The sequence below is a fragment of the Cyrtonyx montezumae genome, unplaced genomic scaffold, assembly GCF_038088225.1.
Source record: "Cyrtonyx montezumae isolate F1298 unplaced genomic scaffold, pur_monq_1.0 scaffold_12, whole genome shotgun sequence".
Lineage (NCBI taxonomy): Eukaryota > Metazoa > Chordata > Aves > Galliformes > Odontophoridae > Cyrtonyx > Cyrtonyx montezumae.
This window is the reverse complement of record NW_027071848.1, coordinates 13,021,626-13,043,065: the sequence shown is the minus strand read 5'-3', so window position 1 is coordinate 13,043,065 and position 21,440 is coordinate 13,021,626. Positions and strand designations below refer to the sequence as shown.

General features: G+C 41.7%; 1 protein-coding gene across 2 annotated transcripts in view; it reads right to left on the bottom strand.

Annotated features, from left to right (window-relative positions):
• ELMOD1 (ELMO domain containing 1) overlaps positions 1–21,198 on the bottom strand; it is a 40,170-nt gene extending 18,972 nt beyond the window's left edge. For both annotated transcript variants that reach the window (XM_065730074.1, XM_065730075.1), the window contains exons 1-2: positions 21,120–21,198; positions 6,664–6,756 (exon numbers count right to left, since the gene is read on the bottom strand). In XM_065730074.1, the coding sequence (XP_065586146.1) occupies positions 6,664–6,680 (17 nt within the window). In that variant the 5' untranslated portion in view covers positions 6,681–6,756; positions 21,120–21,198. The remainder of the gene's footprint in view (positions 1–6,663; positions 6,757–21,119) is intronic.
• Between the last annotated feature and the right edge of the window lie 242 nt (positions 21,199–21,440).

The following is a 21,440-nucleotide window of genomic DNA, read 5'->3' as shown; positions in this document are numbered from 1 at the left end:
TGGAAAGGTTTACTTAACTTCAGCCCACATGAAATTACCTTCTAATGAAAGAAATGAATTGCATTAAAAAAACAAACCATAACAAAACAAAAACTTCCATAAGTCAGCTCATGTCTACACTTAATTACCTCTAGGACTGAAACATCACAACCCACTGTGTATTGCTCAAAACTTTATTTCTTACCACATTGTGTGATGTGGTTAAATTCCCAATAGAAAGAAAAACAGAATGCTTAGGTGCATTTGAATTACACTTTTGATTATATATTGCTGCCTTAACATTCAATGGCAGATTAATAAATCAAAGGAAAAATTTAAATGGGATAAGCTGTGATATTTCATGGTTGCAATCACATTCAGAACTGAAATTTTGCTTTGGCTGAGGTCTGAACAAAAATTAGCTTAGTAAAAATGTATCTACTAAAGAAAGTCACTACAGCACACAAACACGTGAGATTCACTAAAACATACTTAGCAGCTATAGCAAATAAAGCAGACAAACACTAGTTCTGACTAGGTAACTTAGAAAGTTTGCTTTTGAAGATACCTTTAATTTTCTACAACTCATCCATCTCAAGATTACAACAGCTGAAATCTTCTGTTCATAACATGAACAGCACAAAATGTAAAACAAGCTTGTTTTCAAGGAGCTGCTCTTTACAAAAAGGAACTCTTGCTGGCAGAAGTCCTGTAACAAAGCACACTAGTGATTAAATAAGTTTTATCTTAGCTGTTTTGCAGTTCAGTTCAGTTAAGGCACTGGTAGCTATAATACAAGATACAGAATAGTGTTAAGAGCCCTCATAGAAGTCTTGCTTTAAACACGTCTGACTACTGTGGTAGCATTAACTTGTTTGATTAGAGCAAGTTCAAACCTTCCCTCCGCTGAATCTCAGTGTTTTTTGGCTTTTTTCCCTGCTTGGCCTTGAAGGTTTTCTTGGCAAGGAAAACAGCGTGCTTCCTTAGCAGTCTGTGTAGTCATTCACAGTTTTCAGAAGGGTTTGCACAGTGATGCTTCAACTCCTGAGGTAAGCTTCAAGTGCAGGAGCATTACATAAAGGAAGACATTCCTAAAAGTCTTGCACTCTGCCCTTACTCATTCTGACATGAGCTCCTCTTCCTCCCATATGCATGCAACAGCACAGGTCTACAGTTTGTGTTTATACATGGAACACACCTTCAAAGAGTTCACATGAATGTTCTCTCAGGTAAAAATTAAAAAAATCTGTGATGACATGCTAAAGCACACAGACCTAACGAACAGGCAGTTCCTGTGCTGAGGCTGCCATACAAGAGGAAACACACCCAACTGGCCCTCAAGAAGTCAGGTGAGACATTCCTAGTCATTGATGCCCAACACTTGGACATAAGAAGTTTCCAGTTAGGTCCTGAGAAATACCAACGGAGCTTGGCACAGCTCTGCCAGACTGTCTCACAAAAAGTGTCACTGAACTCTCATTTCAATACAGTGGAAAAGTGTACTAGTAATTAGGGTACCAAAACAAAATAAACATGAACAGAAGACTTTGGAATTGAATATGCATACTTGGAAGATACTTATGAAGAGCTAACCAATGTTTAAAGCCACCACCACAGTCTAAACAAGAATCATGTTTCCCTGACATAAGAGGATCACAGAATCATGGAATTGCTTAGGTTGAAAAAGACCTTCAAGATCATCGAGTCCAGCCACAACCTAACTGTACTACTCTAACTCTAACAACCCACCGCTAAATCATGTCCCTGAGCACCCCATCCAAATGGTTTTTAAACACATTCAGGGATGGTGACTCAACCACCTCCCTGGGGAGCCTGTTCCAGTGCTTAATAACCCTTTCTGCAAAGAAGTTTTTCCTTATATCCAACCTGAGCCTCCCCTGGTGCAAGGATATATAGAGAAGAGTTACTGTGCAACATTTTTGTAATGGATAAACACCTTCTATTTTATCCATTTCTCTTTATTTCCCCTTCCTTTCTGTTCCCTTCATTGGTAGCTTCCAAACCTTAGTATTTTCAGAGCTAGTAACAAACTGAGTAAATACCTTGAGTAAAATTAAAAAATGTAACTTAAGATGGGAAATCACTGGGGTTAGAAGGGACCTCTGGAGATCGCCAAGTCCAACCCCCTGCTAAAGCAGGTTCACTGCAGTAGGTTGCACGGAAAATTGCCTAGGGGGGTCTTGAGAATCTCCAGGGGAGGAAACTTCGCAACCTTTCTGGGCAGCCTGTTCCAGTGCTCTGTAACCCTCTCTGTAAAGAAGAGTTCAGATTGTCTCAATTTGTTCCTACCGTGCCTTGTTCCGTCACTGGGCACAACACCAAACCCAAGAGACAAACAAATTAGATAAAAACCACTAGGTCTGCATAAACATCCTTTTGTTTCCTTTGTCCTGTTTTAGGTCCTGTATGGATAGGAAAGGCACCTATGCAATTATTTTTCCTGAAAAGTAGCTCACTGAAGAAAGTGTTGCACAACAGGATAAAGTCTTGAGAAATCAAAAACAAACTGTTTAGCTGTGCACGGACAAGATGATCAAATAAGTGATTAAGCAAGTGATACTACACTGTGAGGATTTAATTAACTTGACCATCTTTAGCATACTTGTGTGACTAAAACTGTATAGAAGCTCAACCAAGGAGTAACTACCAGCCATCATTTCTGCCATACACAAGCATGCTAGTAACTAAAAGAATTTTTCGTTCTGTACTTTTTTAGATTTGACAACTGAAACTCATCTCTTCATAGAGAGATGAAAGCAAGTCACCATGGGAACAAGAGTGCATATAAAAGTAGTTTTTAAACAGCAGCTTTCCACACTCTCTTCTCTTGCTTTATATGGGCTTCATTTTCATTTCATCTGATGCAACTCCAAAAACAGAACTTGTGCTTAAAATTGCTGGTGCTCACTGACTGTTTTGCCATCAGGAAAAGTTTTTAGGTAAAACATCTGCCGCAGTTGGTTCTCCAAGTTGCTACTATTACAGAATTTTTAGGTAAGTTACAAGAGGGAAGTGTGCAAGTGTCACTGAGAGACTCCTCAACATTCTCTACAATTGAAAAATAAATAAATAAATACAGAAGAATTAAACATTCCACTGAGAAAAAAGTTCTCTCATTTAATAAATAATATTTTAAACTTCAGGGATAATTCAGATAAAAGCAAGCTGAAAAAGAAAAAAAACATAGAACAGCTGCTTTCATTTAGACATAGCCTTGGACTAGAGGTATAAACACGGTCAGGAAGATAAGAGCCCTGCAGATTACTGCTCAACGTGTGCCCCTGGGTTTAGCATTATTTTAGTTACTGGACTGCTGATTAAAAAAAAGAAGTTTTTCCCACTGGAAAGCAACAACTGTTGAAAAACAGTAAACAAAAAGGCAAGGAAACTGCAGCTACATTAAAGACACTGAAGTCTAAAAATGACAATCTTATAAAAAATACTCATAGAATATCTAGACATCAAAGTAGCTACCACTTGCATAAATAAGCACATTCTCTTCTTAGCTACGCAGATGTCCAACACTGGAAGTATTTCAGATTTGGGAAATCAGAGCACACAAGCATCTGAGTTGATTTATGACTCATTTTGAGGGTTTTTTTGCATTTTAATTGTTCAAGTGCCTTAGGACTTCAGTTTATTGGAAGCAGTCTTACAACATGGCACCAAAGCATGTATTTTCCTCACATCTTTAAGGCCTCATTCAGTGTCTGAATTTGGTGCTCATGGATTATGAGCCACATTTCTAAGCTACTTCTACACTGTCAAGTTTGCTTTTCAGTTTGAGCAGCGATGGTGACTGTCAGAGAAGATAAGTAACTTCAGAGTCAAGCCATTTTGGACTAGGTAAAGACTACATTTGAGAGGATATCTTAAAAGAAAACAAAGAAAACCAAAATACAGAACTCAACACAACCAAAGACCTCCAAAAAACAAAACCCTCAACTATCCAGCCTACATCTTGAGTAAATATATGAATCAGAAGCAGTAAAACAAAGTGCTGTATTTTTAAGTGATGCCATATACTTGTCTATTATTCTAAACAGAAGTAGGAATAGACATCATCTTCATATAAAACAATTTACCCATGTCAACAGCATAAAGCAAACAATTTCTTACTGTTTTCCTTTCAATATGTGGATGTATAAGTGTTATTTGTACCACACTAAGCCATTGCTGTCTTGGTAGAGTAGTAAACATTTGTTTTACATTTTCCATTGCCTTTCATGTGAGGTCCTTACAGCTTTATACATTTGTGGATCACATGTAGGAAAGGGATCCTTCCTTTCAGCTCAGCCTCGATGAGACATCTGGACTGCTGTGTTCACAGCTGTACTTGCCAGTACAAGAGACATGAACAAGTCCAAGTTGGAAAATTGAAGTTTCATAAACTATAGATGCCATTAGCATCAACTAGTTCAATTCCTGTTCCATATTGTGCACCAAGGAAAGCATCATAACTCTGAGCAGTCCTCACCAGCAGCCCATTGCATTTGATCAGCCCTGCATTTGATCTTAACAAGCAGTTCAGGACAACTGACCAATAGTAGCAGTCAGAGACCTTGCTAATAGACAAAACTACCAAGTATCAAACAATATATGTTAACTTCTTTATTTTCCAGCTCATTTCCAAGCAGGAAGACACATATCTTAGTCTTGCACAGAAATCTCCCTGCAGACCCAAACTTAACTGCTTTATTCATTTATCACAGAAGCCCACAGTTGCAGCAGCCATGCGCAGCAGAATTTGCCAGTAAGCACTCTTCTTGGAGAACGTCCATACTTCATTTTTTAACATCATCATATCTTAATAACATGTAAGAAATTTGAGCAGTATAATACTCATAACAGTCCCATGTTGAAGGATTAATCTCAAATACGGAACACATAGATTATTATAAGTAAACAGAACTGAGTTTTCCCATTTCAACCGTGTTTTCTTGTTTGAGGTACCATGTTTTACCACATGCCCTCCTCTCCCCTTAACCTCACCTTCTGTTCTATATTCAGAATACTGGACTTTTCATAATTAAGTCCTATCACAACTAATTGAACAAGAAATTGCTTTTCATGACCTATGCCACAGCTAATTAAGAGAAGATAACAGCATAAAGACTTCTCAAAACGTATAGAATTCACTTTAGAAATACCATGAAAAGGAGCTGGTTTCTTCAGATGCACCACAGGAACATAAATAATCAAAACCACATGAGCTCTCCTATGTGGAAAAACCACTATGCGATCAGGACAATCAAAGGAGAGCAAAACAGGTAGTTTTAAGGGAAATTTAAGTGTTAACAGAAGTCTTGGAGGCAGCTTGGATGTAGTCAGCAGCTCAGCTTCTCCATAGGGCAGTAACAAAAATACATTATGCTCAAAAGATAACATGCTTCGGAGAGAGCAAATTGTAAAATCCTCAGTGACCTCAGATGGAGGCTTCCACTGCAGCCATAGGGTGGTAGAGGACTATTTATCAATGACCATTGCCTAGATTGCATATGGCACCAATCTGTAACTGCAGGTTATGCTGCTTAAAAAAAATAATCATCATCAAATCTGTACAGAGAAAGAAAGGTAAAAATTACAGAGATAGGAGTACTGAGACAACAGTTGCTATCAGGACTCAAGGAGGAATGTCCCAGCATGGCTGTAAACCATCAGGTCACTGAGACAGCATTCAGAACTCAGGACCATCCAGAATCTGTGCCATAGAAACGCAGTGATCAACCCCCTCACCACACAGGTAAGGTCAAAAGGGAACACGCTAATGCTTAGCCTAATGGCTCATTAAATCTTAGCTGTCTTTTGTGTGTGTTAGCAAATAAATGACTACTTTATACTTTGAACCTGTACACATTCTGTGTACACATTTTTGTGTAGGTGACTCACAAAAAACCCTGATGAAACCAACCCAAACATCCCACAGAAATGCCTGGGGAAAGGCTGGCTTCACAACAGACATTATGGATGATCAGACTGGAGGTTACGATGCTGATATCCATAGCATGTACTGTAAACAGTCTAAAAAGAGAGAAAAACATGGTGACATGTGCTCTATACAGAAGCATATGTTTCCGTCCTCTTGAGAAAGGTTTCTCCCACCCAGACAGAATATGATTGCTTTTGTTTATACACAAATAAAGCTCTTGATATGTATTAATTTTTAGGAGCATTCAAGTCTGTCCACTGAGTGCAGAACAAAGATGGCATGAGTTTTCTGTAGTGAAAGCCAGTTTTGCAAGTTCCCTCTACTACTGCTAGTTTGCAAGTCATACTCAGAAGAAAATAATCATTAGACATTTCTCCCAAATGGAGCACAGCCAGCTTCAAGAATATCTGTATATCTTTACCACGCATCCTCCCTTCTCTGATTTCACAAATGGTTCTCTAGAATTCCAGGAAGCCAAAAACAGGCACACTGAGCACTAGAGATGCTCTATTAGTATGGAGCAATCCAAACCCATATGACATTTCCCACATTGCTTCTATAAAGTACTGAAAAGCAAAATCATTGGTGCAATCTAGGTGAACAGAAAGAAAATCTCATGTAAACTAGTTTACATTTTCTATACTCCCAATAACAGCTAAAACACTTGACTCATGGCAGCATGTAAGCGATTACTATCATCACTTAACACTTGAAAAGATGTAAAGAACAGTTACCTCAGGAAGTGTTTCATGATGGTGGTTTGTGTTACAGCAGCTGTAGTCAACTGATGAGCACCAATAACCTTTTCTTTTCAGGTGATACCAGTGCTGTAAAAATAGAATCGAGATGTATTTACTAATCGAGAAAAAGTGTTACTTCAGTTTTCTATGTTGCCCTTTAAAGAAGATCTTTCCCATGTTTCCACAGATATTAAAGAAATACCACATCAATAAAAACAAAAATTAAAATTCATCTCTTCAGCCTGAATGCATATTTTTATGAGAATACAACCCATGTTTATTTTCTGAAAAATCAAATGGTTTGTCAATGGTTTTCACATATTTGAGTAAGAGCACAAAGTAAGAACATTCAGATTTCCTTCAAGCTGTTTCGAACACCTCCGGGTTCACAGCAGCTTCCAAGCGGCAGTGTCAAGAGACATTCATATCTCTTGAGTGTTAGAAACCCTTTGCTCTCCAGAAGGTACAACAGTACTTGGAGACTTTGGGTAAAAGGAGCTTGTAAGCAAAAAGCTACTAGAGGGTCCAGATTTAATTCTTAGAATTATAGAATCATCTTGGTTGAAAAAGACCTTTGAGATCAATTCCAATCAGTCTGACCTATCACATTCCATCATCCAATGTGGGAGATGTCAGGTGATTGATTACCTTCTTCCCTGGGGTCAAATTTTATGGAATTTTAAAGCATAAGATGCTTTGAAATAAATACAGTTGACAAGGTTGACCATCCATTCTGAGACCTGGTGTGTTACAGTTTATTTAATTGTAATTACCAATTTGTTCAAGTAGGGAAGAAGAACAAAAAGAGTTGAGGTAAAATAAATTAATAAATAAATAATAACAGCACAAGAAAGGCCAATCAACTTAATAGATGTAACCTTGTCCATGTACTGCAGCTGCTCCCCAATCACCTCTGTCCCATTTAGGAAACGACAGTAAAGAATTACTTATAATAATGCTCATATGTGAAGAGATTCAGACTTCTCAGTTTATTAATACTTTATTTATATCCTGTAAATGACAATAAAACTTTTTTTTTTAATCAGTGCCAGAAAGCAAAGGAGTACAGTTTCATACTGTTGGGAAAGCTAATTCTAAGATTTAAAGTTAACAAGACCACATTTTCAATTTTTGTACTAGTACAAAACACACATGCAGGCTTGGATGAAGGCTGCACTGTTAAGAGGTGATTTAAGAGAATTCTCCATTAGCATTTCATGCAGCCCACTGCAGAGAATCTGAAGGCCTTCAAAAATCTGGTCTTGTTTGTCACATAATGGGAAGCTCTAAGTCTAAAGAAACTAATATGTATATATGTAGTATAGTAGATATAAATATATATATGTACACACACACACTTTTTTGGTTTTTTTTTGCTAGATCTATCAGCACTGGTGGGATAAAAATCTTCTTAGCCTACCCTGTTCTTATTTTCTTTCCATTTCACAGGTTTTACACTGTGCTGTTGCCTGTTGACAGGAACAGAAGCAGTGTTTAAGTTCACAAAAACGCAGCTATCTCGTTGGATTACATCACACACCACTTACTAAAAACATATAATCCCTGAACTGTGAAAGCTTCCTTCATTTATATTGTTTTTGACTGGCTGAATCATGTTGCTGTCCCCTGACTACAGCTGTAATTGGTGGTGGCTGCAGTGACACCTGCTTGCAAGGGAAGAGAGAAGCTGACATCAAGCTCCAGTTCTTCCATGAAAGCAGTAGGCAGGCTCCTAGCACCTCCTGATACAGCTTTTGATAGAACTTTGATGGCAGCAGGCACAGGGAACACAGGGGACAGGAAAAAACTGGAGGGGATGTAACCTGCTCCCCTTCTCCAGTCTAATAATTTGCTGTTTAAAAGATACTGTTTGTGAAAGATTCTCACAGCTGAGTCTCAGCTTTTTAGCATCAAAGGGAGGGTGAACAAAGGGAGCTTCAGCACAGCATTCGAACCATGAGGGCAGCAGTGTAAGGAAGACTCCAGAGGTGCCAGGAGCTGTTAGATCAACGCTTCCATGAAGGGTGCTCATCCTCCAAGGTCAGCTCCTTCGTCTTCCTGATCAAGGTCCATGCTGACAACAAAGTGAGAGTAAAGCAGCAGGATCAAGGGGAAAGGAAATCGCTTGCACTCCAGGGCTGTCTCATCCAAGTACATCATGGTGGGAGCTGCAAAGCACTCTCCCTTCAAGTACAGTTAACAGCTACAGCCAATTATAAGTTTGATTTGAATGCTCATTAAAAATTAGACTGTTTCAAAAATCAGCTCTTAAGAAGTTACTGGTGCTGTTCATAAACCTCTGCCTTAACCTAGAGAACTAAACTCAAAGGAAGGATTTGGTTGGAAAGAAAAAGCGTAACTAAGTGAGACAAGTATAAAGAAGTCTTAGAACAAACGCTTTTTAAAAACTCACCCGTAGCTTTATTCAAAAGAATAATTCTTTATTTAACTAAAAGAAAAAAAGTCACAAAAATGAATCATAGAATCATTAAGGTTGGAAAGACCAGTAGGATCATCTGTCCAGCCATCAATTCATCCCCACTATGCCCACTGACCATGTCTCTGAGTGCCATATCTCCCTGTTTCTTGAACAACTCCAGGGACAGTGACTCCACCACCTCCCTGGGCAGCGTGTACCACTGCCTCACTACTCTTTCTGAGAGGAATTTTTCCTTATGTCCTAGAGAAACTCTAGAGCTGAAGTCCTAATGCCACCAAAACCCACATCAAAGCTCTCCAGAGTGGAGAGGAACAGAAGTTCATCTTGCTGAGTTCTACAGTGAGTCCCTGACAGCATGGATCCAGCCCATAGCCACGTTAACACAGCTGCAAGAGCAGCTTCCTTCTCTGAAGCCCCAAAGCCATCATATTCCACCTGACCAGCAAGTAAGCTTTCAAGAGCTGGAGGCAAGACTTTCAGCACAAACAGAAGTACACAGAGCCTACACTGATGTCTTATAACCACAGAATACCCCAAGTTGAACGGGACCCACAAGCACCACTGAATCCAATTTCTGGCTCCACACGGGACCATCCAAAATTAATGTCCTGTGTCTGAGAGCACTGTCCAAATGGTCCCTGAACTCTGGCAGGTGGAGTTCAGCGAAGATTTTTTTTTGTTTGTGTGAAAAAAAACAATGTTTAAACTCTTAAAAATATATATATGTTGCCACGATTCACCGCTGAGTAACTTCAATTATTCATAAATCTCGCCAGCCATAACTCCTAGTTTCTACAAACCTTTTTCCACTTAAAATGTAATAGATTCCTTTTAACTGAAAACGAAAAAAAAATACAGTATCTCAAATAAAATTAATGACCGGTTTATTTTACTTCTGAAGTTGTTACAATACCTGAGCTAGTAAGAAAAACAGATACAGCTTTGGGTTACATTTACACTGTTTTAGAGCAGCTTTCCCCCAAAATTTCAGGCAATTGCCATTAGGTGTGCTTATGGGGAGAAAAAGTATCTGTGATCAGGCAGAGGAATTTAACTCTGTCTTTTATCTTCTTAAGGAAAGGTATACTAGAAGAATTTCCTCACAGATGTCTGTTGACCAGAAAGGCTTTTAAGTTCCACTTGCAGTAAAGGAAACACAGAAGACAAATATTCTGCAAGTGATAGTAATTGAATTAATGAACATTTGTGAGCCTGCAGAAAGAAATAGAAAAACTAGCCATTTTACCCTTCACTGAGAAGTTCACGCTGGTCATGGATTTGGGGAGTTTTGATCAGTTTCTCAAAACTCAAGATTCCTGCAGAAATACTTTTGTCATACTTAGTGGGCACCCAGCGAGGGCAGTCTGGTCACAGCACCCACCCAGCACCCCAGGAGCCATTCTGGCACTTGCACACAGTGTCATTCCAGCCACAGACTTGCATCTGTTTTTCCACAGCCTAAGAATAACATTCCTACTTTGAGCTATACAGACTCACATATGCTCATTGAGAAATCTGTGAGACACTTCCTTTCTTCTCTGTTTGTAGATAGTTTTTAAGTCTTTTGTCTTCCAGTCAGACAGAAAGGCTAAGTCTAAACACAGTCAGGTTTGATTTTGTAAGCTATTTTACAGGATATCCATACCCAAGAATCACCTTACACCAACAACACACAGATTCACCACTGAAATGAGAAAGCAGAATGGACATGAAAAAGGACTTGTGCTCTTAGGCTATAGGTGGGAGGTGACATGACAAGGACACAGGTTTGGATCTCCTATGTGCTCAAGTTTCTTAGTTTGTACAATTTCATCAACACCATTTACAAGAAATTAAACTCCTTTCCCCTCCCACAACATATACACATACTAGCTCACTGTAAATGGTTTCATCCAGTTTATCCTAGAAGAGACAGGAGTTTCCACTCCTAAAACTAGCAGCAAAATTTCTTGGCAGAGATGCAGTACTATTACACAACACAGCATAACTATTTCAAGTTCTTTCTCAAAATATAAATTCCTTAAACAAGCATTAACTAGTTGGACTCTTGTGGCTATTTACAACCTTCTAAGCAGCACAGCAAGACAAGCATCTATCTGAAAGGTTAACAGTGGCTGGAGGCTTAAGGAAGTCGAGAAAGACTTAAAAGTCACATCTTGCTCTGAAGCTGAGGGGCTGCTTTGTCTGTCTTTAAGACAGCTGCAGATTCAGTTGAGGGAAAAAAATGTATTATTAGAGTAAATCACCATATTTGCAGAATAAAATATAATAAAAGGTTCATATTCTAATTGCAAAGAAGGAATAGCTGTGCTGAAGAGATATCATGAGAACCATTAAGATGAGTAGGCTGAATATAGGACTTTGTTAATGTGGATCATTAGATTACCTTTCATTCAAGTTTCCCCCTCACAAAAAGAAAAAAAGAGCAAGGCATGTTTGAAGAAGGCAGTAATTGTACAGTCATCTTAGGTGTAGGAAAAGGGGCATTCATTTATTTTTAGTTATAGTTGCAGAAGAGCCTCCCTTGAACTGACTATCACCAGTACACCATCATGTTGTTGACTTCAGGTTGCACCTTTTGCTTCAAGTAGCATCCTGAATTGCCACCTACCCCTTACTGACCTCTTAAGACTAGAAATATTTATTTGTGAGGGACAACAGTTCCAAGTCCTGTGTCATCAAAAGCGTTTTGCCTTGGATATTATTATTTTGAGATGGAATTATTAATGCTTCTCTACCTCAAGCACCAATGTGTAATGGCTAGGATTAGAAAGGGGCAATTATCTTTGTCATGAAATGTCTCAGGAGGTCCTGGTGGCTAGCAAGCTGGCCAAGAGCCAGCAGTATGCAAAGTAAGCCAACAGTACATGAAGAGGAGCACAGTCAGTAGATCAAGGAAAGGAACTGCTTTCCCCTACTAAGTGCTTATTAGACCACATTTAAGGATTGCATCTAATTTTGGGTGCCAACAAAACACAAAGGACACCAATGAACCGGAGCAGGTTCAACAGAGGCCACAGATGGTGGGGGAGAGGACAAGGCCCTGAGCAGCTTGGTCTGACCTCAGAGCTGAGCCTGCTGCAAACAGGAGGTTGGGCCTGAGATCTTCTGAGCTCCCTCCTAGCCTTTGAAGGCCTAGCCTTTCCTACCATTCCTCAGTAGATGACAGTCACCTGGAAACTAGTGAGTAGGTAAGCCACATTTTATCACAGATAACATTAAACCAAAGCATCCTAGAAATTCATCAAAGGAGGCACACATGAATACACATCTATTTTGTACACAGAATTATGGCAATAATTACTTCTACTGATTTCCATTAGTTCTGCCCTATTAAAGTGTTGAAAGATGATGTGGGAAAAAGAAAATTAAGTCACTTCAGGTCAGTGGTGAAGACTTCAATGGGCACACTTTTTCTAATGCAAAACATGAAGTTAAAAAGCAGTTCTTCACACCCCAGAATACTGCAGTCTTCCAGAAATGCAACCAGATGCTTAAATACATTAATTCCTTTAAGCGTTGTTTCTGTCTTCAATGCTTCCATTCTTAACAATGGAACAATAAGTTTACTTTATTATTTGTTTGAAGAAAGTATACTTGATACAGAAGGGAACTGAGTATGTAACACTTCAGCTAAAAATGAAAAGTGAAATGAAAATGAAGTCTCATGCTTCAGAAGAGCTTTCAACACACAACAAATTGATTATTTATGTATCTGTTACTTCATGCCTTATAAAAAGGCATAATTTCTAGCCATTTCTAATAAACTTTCAACTTGGCCCCTGATGAGTTCACAGGAGAGCAGCAGCCGCATCCAGGTGGCTCAGGTCTGTCTATATGGCTTACAGTGCCATGGTTCTGGCCTACTTGCTCTGTTTCCATACATATTGTACAACAGCTTGTACTGTGAGGCAGCCTGTTCTAAATAAAATATCATACTTTGTAGCAACATTCCTTCAAGCCTAGAATAAATCATATGGGACTAGATGCATAAAATCCAGAAGAGACAACCTGGTTAACTCTATCAGACTTATTACTTCAGGAGCTCCAGGAAAGAAAGGAAAAATCAATTAAAAAAAGAAAACAAAACACAATACCAAGCCTCCCTCCATCTTCCAAAACAGCTGTTTTCAACAGGGAATAAGTTACACCCTCTTGCCTTTCCTGCTTCATTTCTACCTCACTATCTAGATTAGCTGAGGGTATAAGGTAAAGAGTAAAAATGAAGTATGGGCTTGCTTTCAAAATCAACCGAAGCTAAGATTTGTCAGATTTTTACCAATTCCCAGTAAACAATAGCTTTTGTAGGAAAAAAAAAAAAAGAAAAACAACAGAAAACATTCTATCAATGGGTCACCCTTTCTCTGTTCCTTACCCAGCATTTCTAATGTGTTATTTTTACCTGGGCAAGGTAGAATAAACACAGCCATCAGACTAATACTACTACCCAGCAAGTATCAGCCTGAAAGAATGTATAACCATAGACTTTCATATTTAGGTGATTAACTTACAAAAACAAACAAAAAGAAAGCAGAGATGTTAGCCTGAAAGCACCGTCTGATCTATAACCTATGGTAACACAAAGCGGTTGAATTACCCTGGAAATGGATGAGAGTCAAACAATTCATACTGGTCTATCAGAAAATTGCTGTATTTGATACCTATTTTCCTTATCACTGCACTCCGATTATTTTGACATACCACTGACAACTTTTCAAGGAGCTCTCCAAGGTAGACATTTAAGAGTAAAGCATGTGTAAGTTATGCATGTCCTACTATGAATTTATAGGAACAGTTTTCCCTAAAAGACAAATTGAGAGAAACCACTTCCTCTGAAGCAAATCAGAAGATACTGTCAAGAAGTAACTGTGAAGTATTTCAGCATCCTATGACAAGTGTTATACTCCAACCATTAGCTGCCCAAATTAGTGCAATCTGCAAAGGGACCAAATAAATGAGCAATATACTTAATCTTCAGTAAAGGTAACTGAAAATCCCAGTGCGTTTTTTTTTTTATTATTATTACTTTTTTTTCACAAGTTTCACGGCCTACTATTTCATCCAGGAGGTAGAAAACCAGGACAGTTCCAAGTATATGACCTTGCTAGAAGCTCTGGGACTTCTAGGCAGCAAGCACATAACTGGTGCAGGGTTGATTTCTCTGGTTTGACTAATTTTGGGGGCAAGGAGAAATGGAAGAAATAATCTACTTGCCCAAGTTTTCTAAAGTTGCTGCTATAAATAGTGCAAACTCCGTCCTTTGGTTGGAGCCAATCTTACAAAAAAAAAGGAAAAGGGTAACATGGTCAAAACTCACCACATGGGCATCTTCCCAAGTCTGCCAGTCAAACAGGTCTACATACTGGCAGTTACCAGTTGAGTCTTCAGCTTGAAAGAGTCACAAATATCTTTCCAAGTTTTAGTTTCCATTACCAAACACTAATACTAAAAAAACACTAATACTGGTTACATTTAGACTCATTTCACCCTTCTATTCCCTAAGCAAACTCCAAGCAGCACCAAAATCAAGCTCTGCTTTTATCAGTGGCGGAGAACGGAAGCTATAATGGAGTTTGATGACAGTGACATTTGCAGCAAAAAGGGAAACGGTAACACAAATACCCCACTATGATGACCAAGTAAAAGGAAAAGATCATGAGAACCTGCAAAACAAAGACAGAATACTTCGAAAGTCAGTACAGCTGAGAAGATGCTGGCAAGGATTTGATGACAGAGATTGGAAAAGGGGGATAAGACAACATGTGAAGATGAGAAACAAGAAACATGAAGAACAGAGGAAACTGTTCTTGCAATGTTATTATTGAAGTGGAAGAACAAAGCAAAGACAGGAAGAATGCAAACTAGGGCAGGATGACTGACAGCATTGCCGTAACACACTCAATTCTTAACACAGTGCTACACTGAAAGTCTTTTTTCAACATCTCTTCTTCAGCATCTGTTTCAGCTTAGGGCACATACTTTTTATAGTCCTACCCTTTAGCACAAAAGCAAAGTAATAGTTAGAAATATTATTTGAAGAAAATAAGTTAAACACGTTTCTAAAACATTTCCAGCAGACTTGTCTATAATAAATCAGTAATATGAACTGATATAATATCTGAGACGGTAACCTGTACGAAATAGCACAATGCACTGATGCAGATTTCCTCCAGGTTGTTTTTGTTATTATTTGTTTGTTTTGAGGACAGAAATGATGACCATGATTTTATTTTTATTTTCATGCTTCAAAGCTACTCTCAAATTGCTTAGTTTGCACGTGATGTTAAATGGACATTCAGGATGCAGAATACTCCTTGCTCACACTGTGCCACTCATGTTTCCCCTTTGAGAAAAGAAATATCCTTCAGAATTTCAAACCATTCCAGAGGGAGTGAGGGAAGGGAGGGAATGAAAAGCTGAAACAGACTATAGTATCAAAACTTAATGCAGAAACATTTTCCCTTCCAAAGGGAAATCTCAATCTAGCAGTTCCACAGGCATCTCATTTGCACACAGCAGCCTCAGGACACAGCACTGATCTCTGGAAAGACAACAATCTCCATCTCAAAACGCTTGTACTGTCACTGGCCAGGACAAGCAAGGTTTACAGAACATGACTATCTAAGATCCTTGGATGTTCCATTCTGGTCTCCCCACCAAATAGATTGCTATAGACTGTACAGCCTCTTAATTTGTGCCCAGGGTATATCCCACTTCCCCTGTTTTCCTCTGGAAGCACCCTTGCTCCTCCCCCTTCTGCAAGTGGTACAGCAAGAACTCCTCTTTTCCGCCTTCAACCCATCTGTTCTTGTCAGGCTGCCTTAACACTGACAGCATGAAGGCCTAGCAAGCCCAAATTTAACAAATCCCACATTGATCTTCATGCTTCCTAGAGGCACAGCCTGTTTGATGGTATGTATCCAAGCCAATGTTGATATGGATGCGGCTCTGTGAAGTTAAAGTGGGAAAGAGAATAAAAGACTTGCTCTTATAACTGCCTGTTAGAGCTACGGAAAGGGACTACAGTGTCCAGGAAGACAGATTTAGTTTGTACTAAGGTCCCCACTCCTACTACCTACCTGCCTACCAGATTGTGTAAGTATCAATACAGTAAATAAATTGTTGCTATGTCATGGATAAGTCTCAATATCCGAAGCATTCTGGAAAAAAGCAGAAAGTTTGGGTGTTGTTGTTATTTTTGCTTTATATTCTTCATATGAGGAGTACTAAAAATCAGTTGCAAAATTTCTACTCATCATCAGTGCAATCTGGTAATGGCCACAGGGGCCCATATTTAGTATTCTGACCCCAGCAGCATCATAGCTGTGGGGTCTCAAAACTTACCAGTTTACTTTTGTCAGACGGGCACATAATACGTAGTACAAGGAATGCACTATAGTGTAAGTCATGCCTGATAAATCTTGTTGCTTTTTTATAATGGTGTAATTGCATCAGCGGAGAACAGAAGAGCCACTGATGTTAGCTATCTAGATTTCAGTAAGGTCTTTGACACAGTCTCCCCATAACATCCCATAACAGGTGGACTATCCAAGGGAAGAGGAACTGGTTATAACATAGTACCCAAAGAGTGACGGTAAATGGCTCAGTGTCCAGATGAAGACTGGTGACAAGGGGTCAGTACTGGGATTGGTGTTCTTCAACGTTTTCATCAATGACATCAACAGTGGGATCAAATGCACCCCCAGCAAGCTTGCAGATGACACCAAGCTGTAGGGTGCAGTCGACACCCCCAGGGGACAAGATACCATCCAGAGGGACCTAGGCAGGCTTGAGCACTGGGCCCAGGTGAACCTCATGAAATTCAACAAATACAAGTGCACATGGATTGTGGCAATTCCCGTCATCAGTACAAGCTGTAAGAATGGAGCACAGCCCTGCCAAAAAGGACCTGGGTATACTGGTGGATGACAAGCTGGACTTGAGCCTGCACTGAGCCCTTGCAGCCCAGAAAGCCAACTGCATCCTGGGCTACATCAAAAGCAGTGTGGCCAGCATGGTGAGAAAGGTGATCCTGCCCCTCTGCTCTGTACTGGTGAGACCTCTCCTGGAGTACAACATGCAGATGTGGAGTCCTCAGTACAGGAGAGACACAGACCTGTTTGAGTGTGCCCAGAGGACAGTCACAAAAATGATCCATGGGATAGAACATCTTCCCTATGAGGACAGGCTGAGAAAGCTGGGGCTGTTCAGCTGGAGAAGAGAAGGTTCTGAAAACAGTCATTTGTTATCTAGGGGTGGTCATAAGAAAGAAGGGGACAGAGTCTTTAGCAGGGTCTGCTGTGACAGGACAAGGGGAAATGGTTTCAAACTAAAGGAGAGGAGATTTAGATTGGATATAAGGAAGAAGTTTTTTACATTAAGTATGGTGAGGCACCCGAACAGACTGCCCTGAGAGGTGGTGGATGCCTCGTTCCTGGAGACATTCAAACTTAGAACGGGCCAAGTATGGTTGAGCTATAGGTGTCCCTTCTCATAGCAAGTGAGTTGGACTAGATGACTTTAATGGTCCCTTCCAACTCAAACAGTTCTATGATTCTATAACTCCTTCGCTTGTGGCATTGAGAACCAGTTGTACACAGGCTATTTGTGTAAAGAATGCCTATTTAGGGCCTTATGTACCTTCAGAAGATATCAGCTAACTGTAAGTGAATTAGCAGCATGGTACAAAGAGATGAGGAGACAGGATCCTGCATGACTCATTTTCTTGGCCATGATACCTCTGCCTGAGCATCCATCTCTAGGAAGGAAAACACATACCACATGAGCTGCAGCTACATCAGCACTTAGCACAGACTAACAGAAATGGCTCCGCCAAGTTTAAAAAAAAAATAGAAATAGTGCCAAGCATTTGAAATTGAAACTACGTAGTGGAGAACAGGGGGAAAAGGTGTTTGTTTTTAAAACAAAGCACCTGATACTGACATTGGACAAGCTCCAGCCTTGTCTCTGAGACTGGCTGCCTGGTGGCAGGCAGGATGCAGTGGGACAGCTCCCAGAACATATCATCCCGCTTCATTTTCAGGTGCTCCCAGACTAGCCCGCAATATAAACTGAAGAAGGAAAAAAACAAAACAACACAAAAAGGAAAAAAAAAACAAAGAGACAGCTGGGACATTTGCTTCCAAAAGCTGTCTGAGCTAAACCATTAGTGTTTGCATACAGAGTAATGCTAGATGCAGAAACTGATATCAGAAAGAGGATAGCTCACAGGTACATGGCTTCCTGTGGTGACAGTGCTAATGACTATACCTCCCAAATCCTCTCTCACAAGCTGCCATTTCACCTGTTCAATCTGCAAATGTTTTTCAAGTCCCATCTTTTCACCCCCGCGTTTCTCCTATTCTCCATGCTTCTCTGTACATCTGTGACTGTAGCTGGCTGGAACATAACAGAGCACTCAGTCTAGGGACCTGCAGACAGATTAGCACACATTAAAAACACCAAGCCCAGGCACTTGGTTACAGTCAAGCACAATACAAGTACTGGAAACTATCCTCTCGAAGGGCCTCTCAGCTGCAGCAGAAAGCTGAGAAGTGCTTGCTCAAGTCTTGTTGGAAGCAAGAGAATGAACTGACAGCAGTGTTTTGAGCTCACCAAGCTGGTGTGGGGCTCTTAATTGGTTTTGTGTGTGGGTGCATGAGATCTGCTCACTTGATTACAGCTGTGTCTTGAAATCAACATCCTTTACAGGAGACTACATAACCGACTGGGAGTGCTCTTGGAGCAGGACTCCTGGTTTCACTTCTTTGGAGAGTTCAGTTCCCTTGTAGCAAGAATGCTGAGACCTAAACCAGCACAGGGCAACAAGAGAAAGTCTCCAGAGGGTGTTAGATATTCAAGCTGGCTACAAGCCAGCTTGCTACTGTAAACATATCCACAGTTTGTTTCAAGGCAAAGTCAGACTGGTTACCTTACCACCTTCAATGCTTGACTTCACCCTGAAAAGGAGTGCTCAGGGAGTGAGCACTCAGTGAAGTGACTCAGGAGTCTGCTCCTGCACCTCCTGCCATCATACTTCACTTTCCACAGCCTGGCAGGAGCAAGTGTTTCCAGCTCAAGCTTAGGCGCTGCCCAGCTCAGGCTTGGCACACAGCATGGACCACAGCTCAGGGCTCACAGATACTGAAGATGCTAAGCCTGAATCATAGCCTCAGTGCTGTGCTGCCATTCCCTGCATCTCTTCACATTAGTTTTATTGTTTCATTTTATTTTTCCTCAGTTTTCCCCCTTTTCTTACTGGGATTTCACCAGTTGGCTTCCTCCCCAGTATTCCAGCAAGACCTGCCCTCTTTAAAAGACCAGTGTCCCCTACCACAGCCTGCATTCAAGGGAAGTAAATTCTTCCATGCAGCCTTCTGGCCTACATCACAGAGCCGAAGATTCCAAGGGAATGTCACATAAAACAAGCTTTCCAATCAAGAAAGACAAAATGTTCATTAAAAATAAAAAAAAAAGCCTCATGACCCAGAGGACACTAAGCCACAGAAGATCAGATCTCCAGGCAGCCCTGGCTTGCTGTTGTAATTCATCACTAATGCTTCACATAGCCCCTTGGGAGAAATGAAGCTGCCCCAGTTCTGTTTACCACCAGTACCTGTCTGTACAACTGAACAGGTTTTGCTAACATTGAGAGACTTAATTCCAGGGCAAAAGTGACAGAAAGACCTCTGAGCCACAGAAGACCCTTGGGCTCACAAGACCCAGTGCAATTGCAGCCAGTACGATGCTATCCCACAGCTGTCCCCAGCAAATTGTCTGTGGACATTTCAATTATACACTCAGCCCTAGCAGGTTTCTTAGCAAAAAGTATGGTATTATTCATCAGCAAGCCAGCAGGAAAGTTAACCAATGTGTTTTTAGCTCATTTCCTATTGTTTTGTGCTTTCCTGGAGGTATTTTCCACTGTTTTTCTGTCAACAGCAGTACATACAGTATCTGGTGCTGTCACATGATTTCATTCCTGAAGAACCATAGGCTTCCTGTCTCCAAGCATCTATTAGCCCTGCTGATAAGTCTAGTGCCACAGGAATGTGGGTCTGCACTTGTTTCAGCTGAAATACTGCTGAAAGCAATACACAGATTATGAGAACTGAACAAGTCAGGAGATATTTCTAGATGCAGCTCCACCTGTTCAGTTTGGAAATGCAATGTTCCACATAACCAAAAAGTCAGAGGAAAGCAGGCTCTCCCCAAAAGCAGCAAGTCTCTTCCAGATTTGTGTTCCGCTAAAAATGTCAAACTCAGGTACAAACAGACTAACTGGTTTCAGGGAGAGGAGGCGTTCTCATCGCCAGCACACCGCTGCCTCAGCTCCTGGAGGCTCTCCCGCCACCAAACGCTGTTCTTTCGGAACGCGTAACTGTCAGAAGCGGGAGGCGAATCGCGCGTCAGCCGCGGTGCAGGGGGTGATGCAGGTTTAGGGAAGTGATGCCATTTCTCCTGTTTCACTTCGGGATACAGCAGGCTGGCCGGGGGCGGGGACAGGGGAGAGATGAATGAAAGCCCGGGTTTACTAAAGCGTGCGAGCCGCAGAATTAATTTATTTCCAACAGTTGCTAACATGGCTCCTTTGTTCTGAACGTCTTTGTCACAAAACCCAGCTACCTGCCGAGCCGGGCCGGCTCAAAGCGGTGTCCCCGCGTCCCCCCTCGGCCGCTCCGCTTTAACCCTTCTCGCGGAAACGCAGAGAAAGCGGCAGCGGGGAGGACAGATCCGGCACAAAGGCGGCGCGCATCGGTCCCGGAGTTAACTCGGGATCGCGCGGAACTTCGCCGCGCCATCACCGCTCGGCTGCACAACCCCGAGCCCCCGCGCTCCGCTGCCTGGCACGGCGGGGACGCCCCGCAGAGCGGCCTGCGGAGGGCACGGGGTCCCCCCGCGTCCCAAGGGGCAAAACTTCGCTCCCAGCATCGGACCGGGGCCCGGCCGCCCCGCTCGCCCCCCACCCCCCGGAGCCGCCCGCGGGCCTCGTGCCGCGCCGCACACTCACCGCGCCGCTACAGCCCCATGGCGCGTCCCGGGCCGCCGTCGCCGGGCGGTGCGGAGCCGCGATCCGGGTCGCCCTGCTCCGCTCCTGCGGCGCCCGGAGAAGGTGAGGAGGAGGAGGAGGCGGAGGAAGGCGGGTGCCGGTGCCGCCTACCGGAGGGCGAGGCGGGGAGCGCCCAGCCGCAGCCTGACGGACGACCGCACCGCGGCTGCGGCGGGGACCGAGCCCGCCCCGGGGAGGGGAAGGGGCCGGGAGGACGCTGCCGGTTCCCGCAACCCGCCGAAGGCTGTCCCTTCAAGGGCAGGGGCCGGCCCCGGGCGCGTT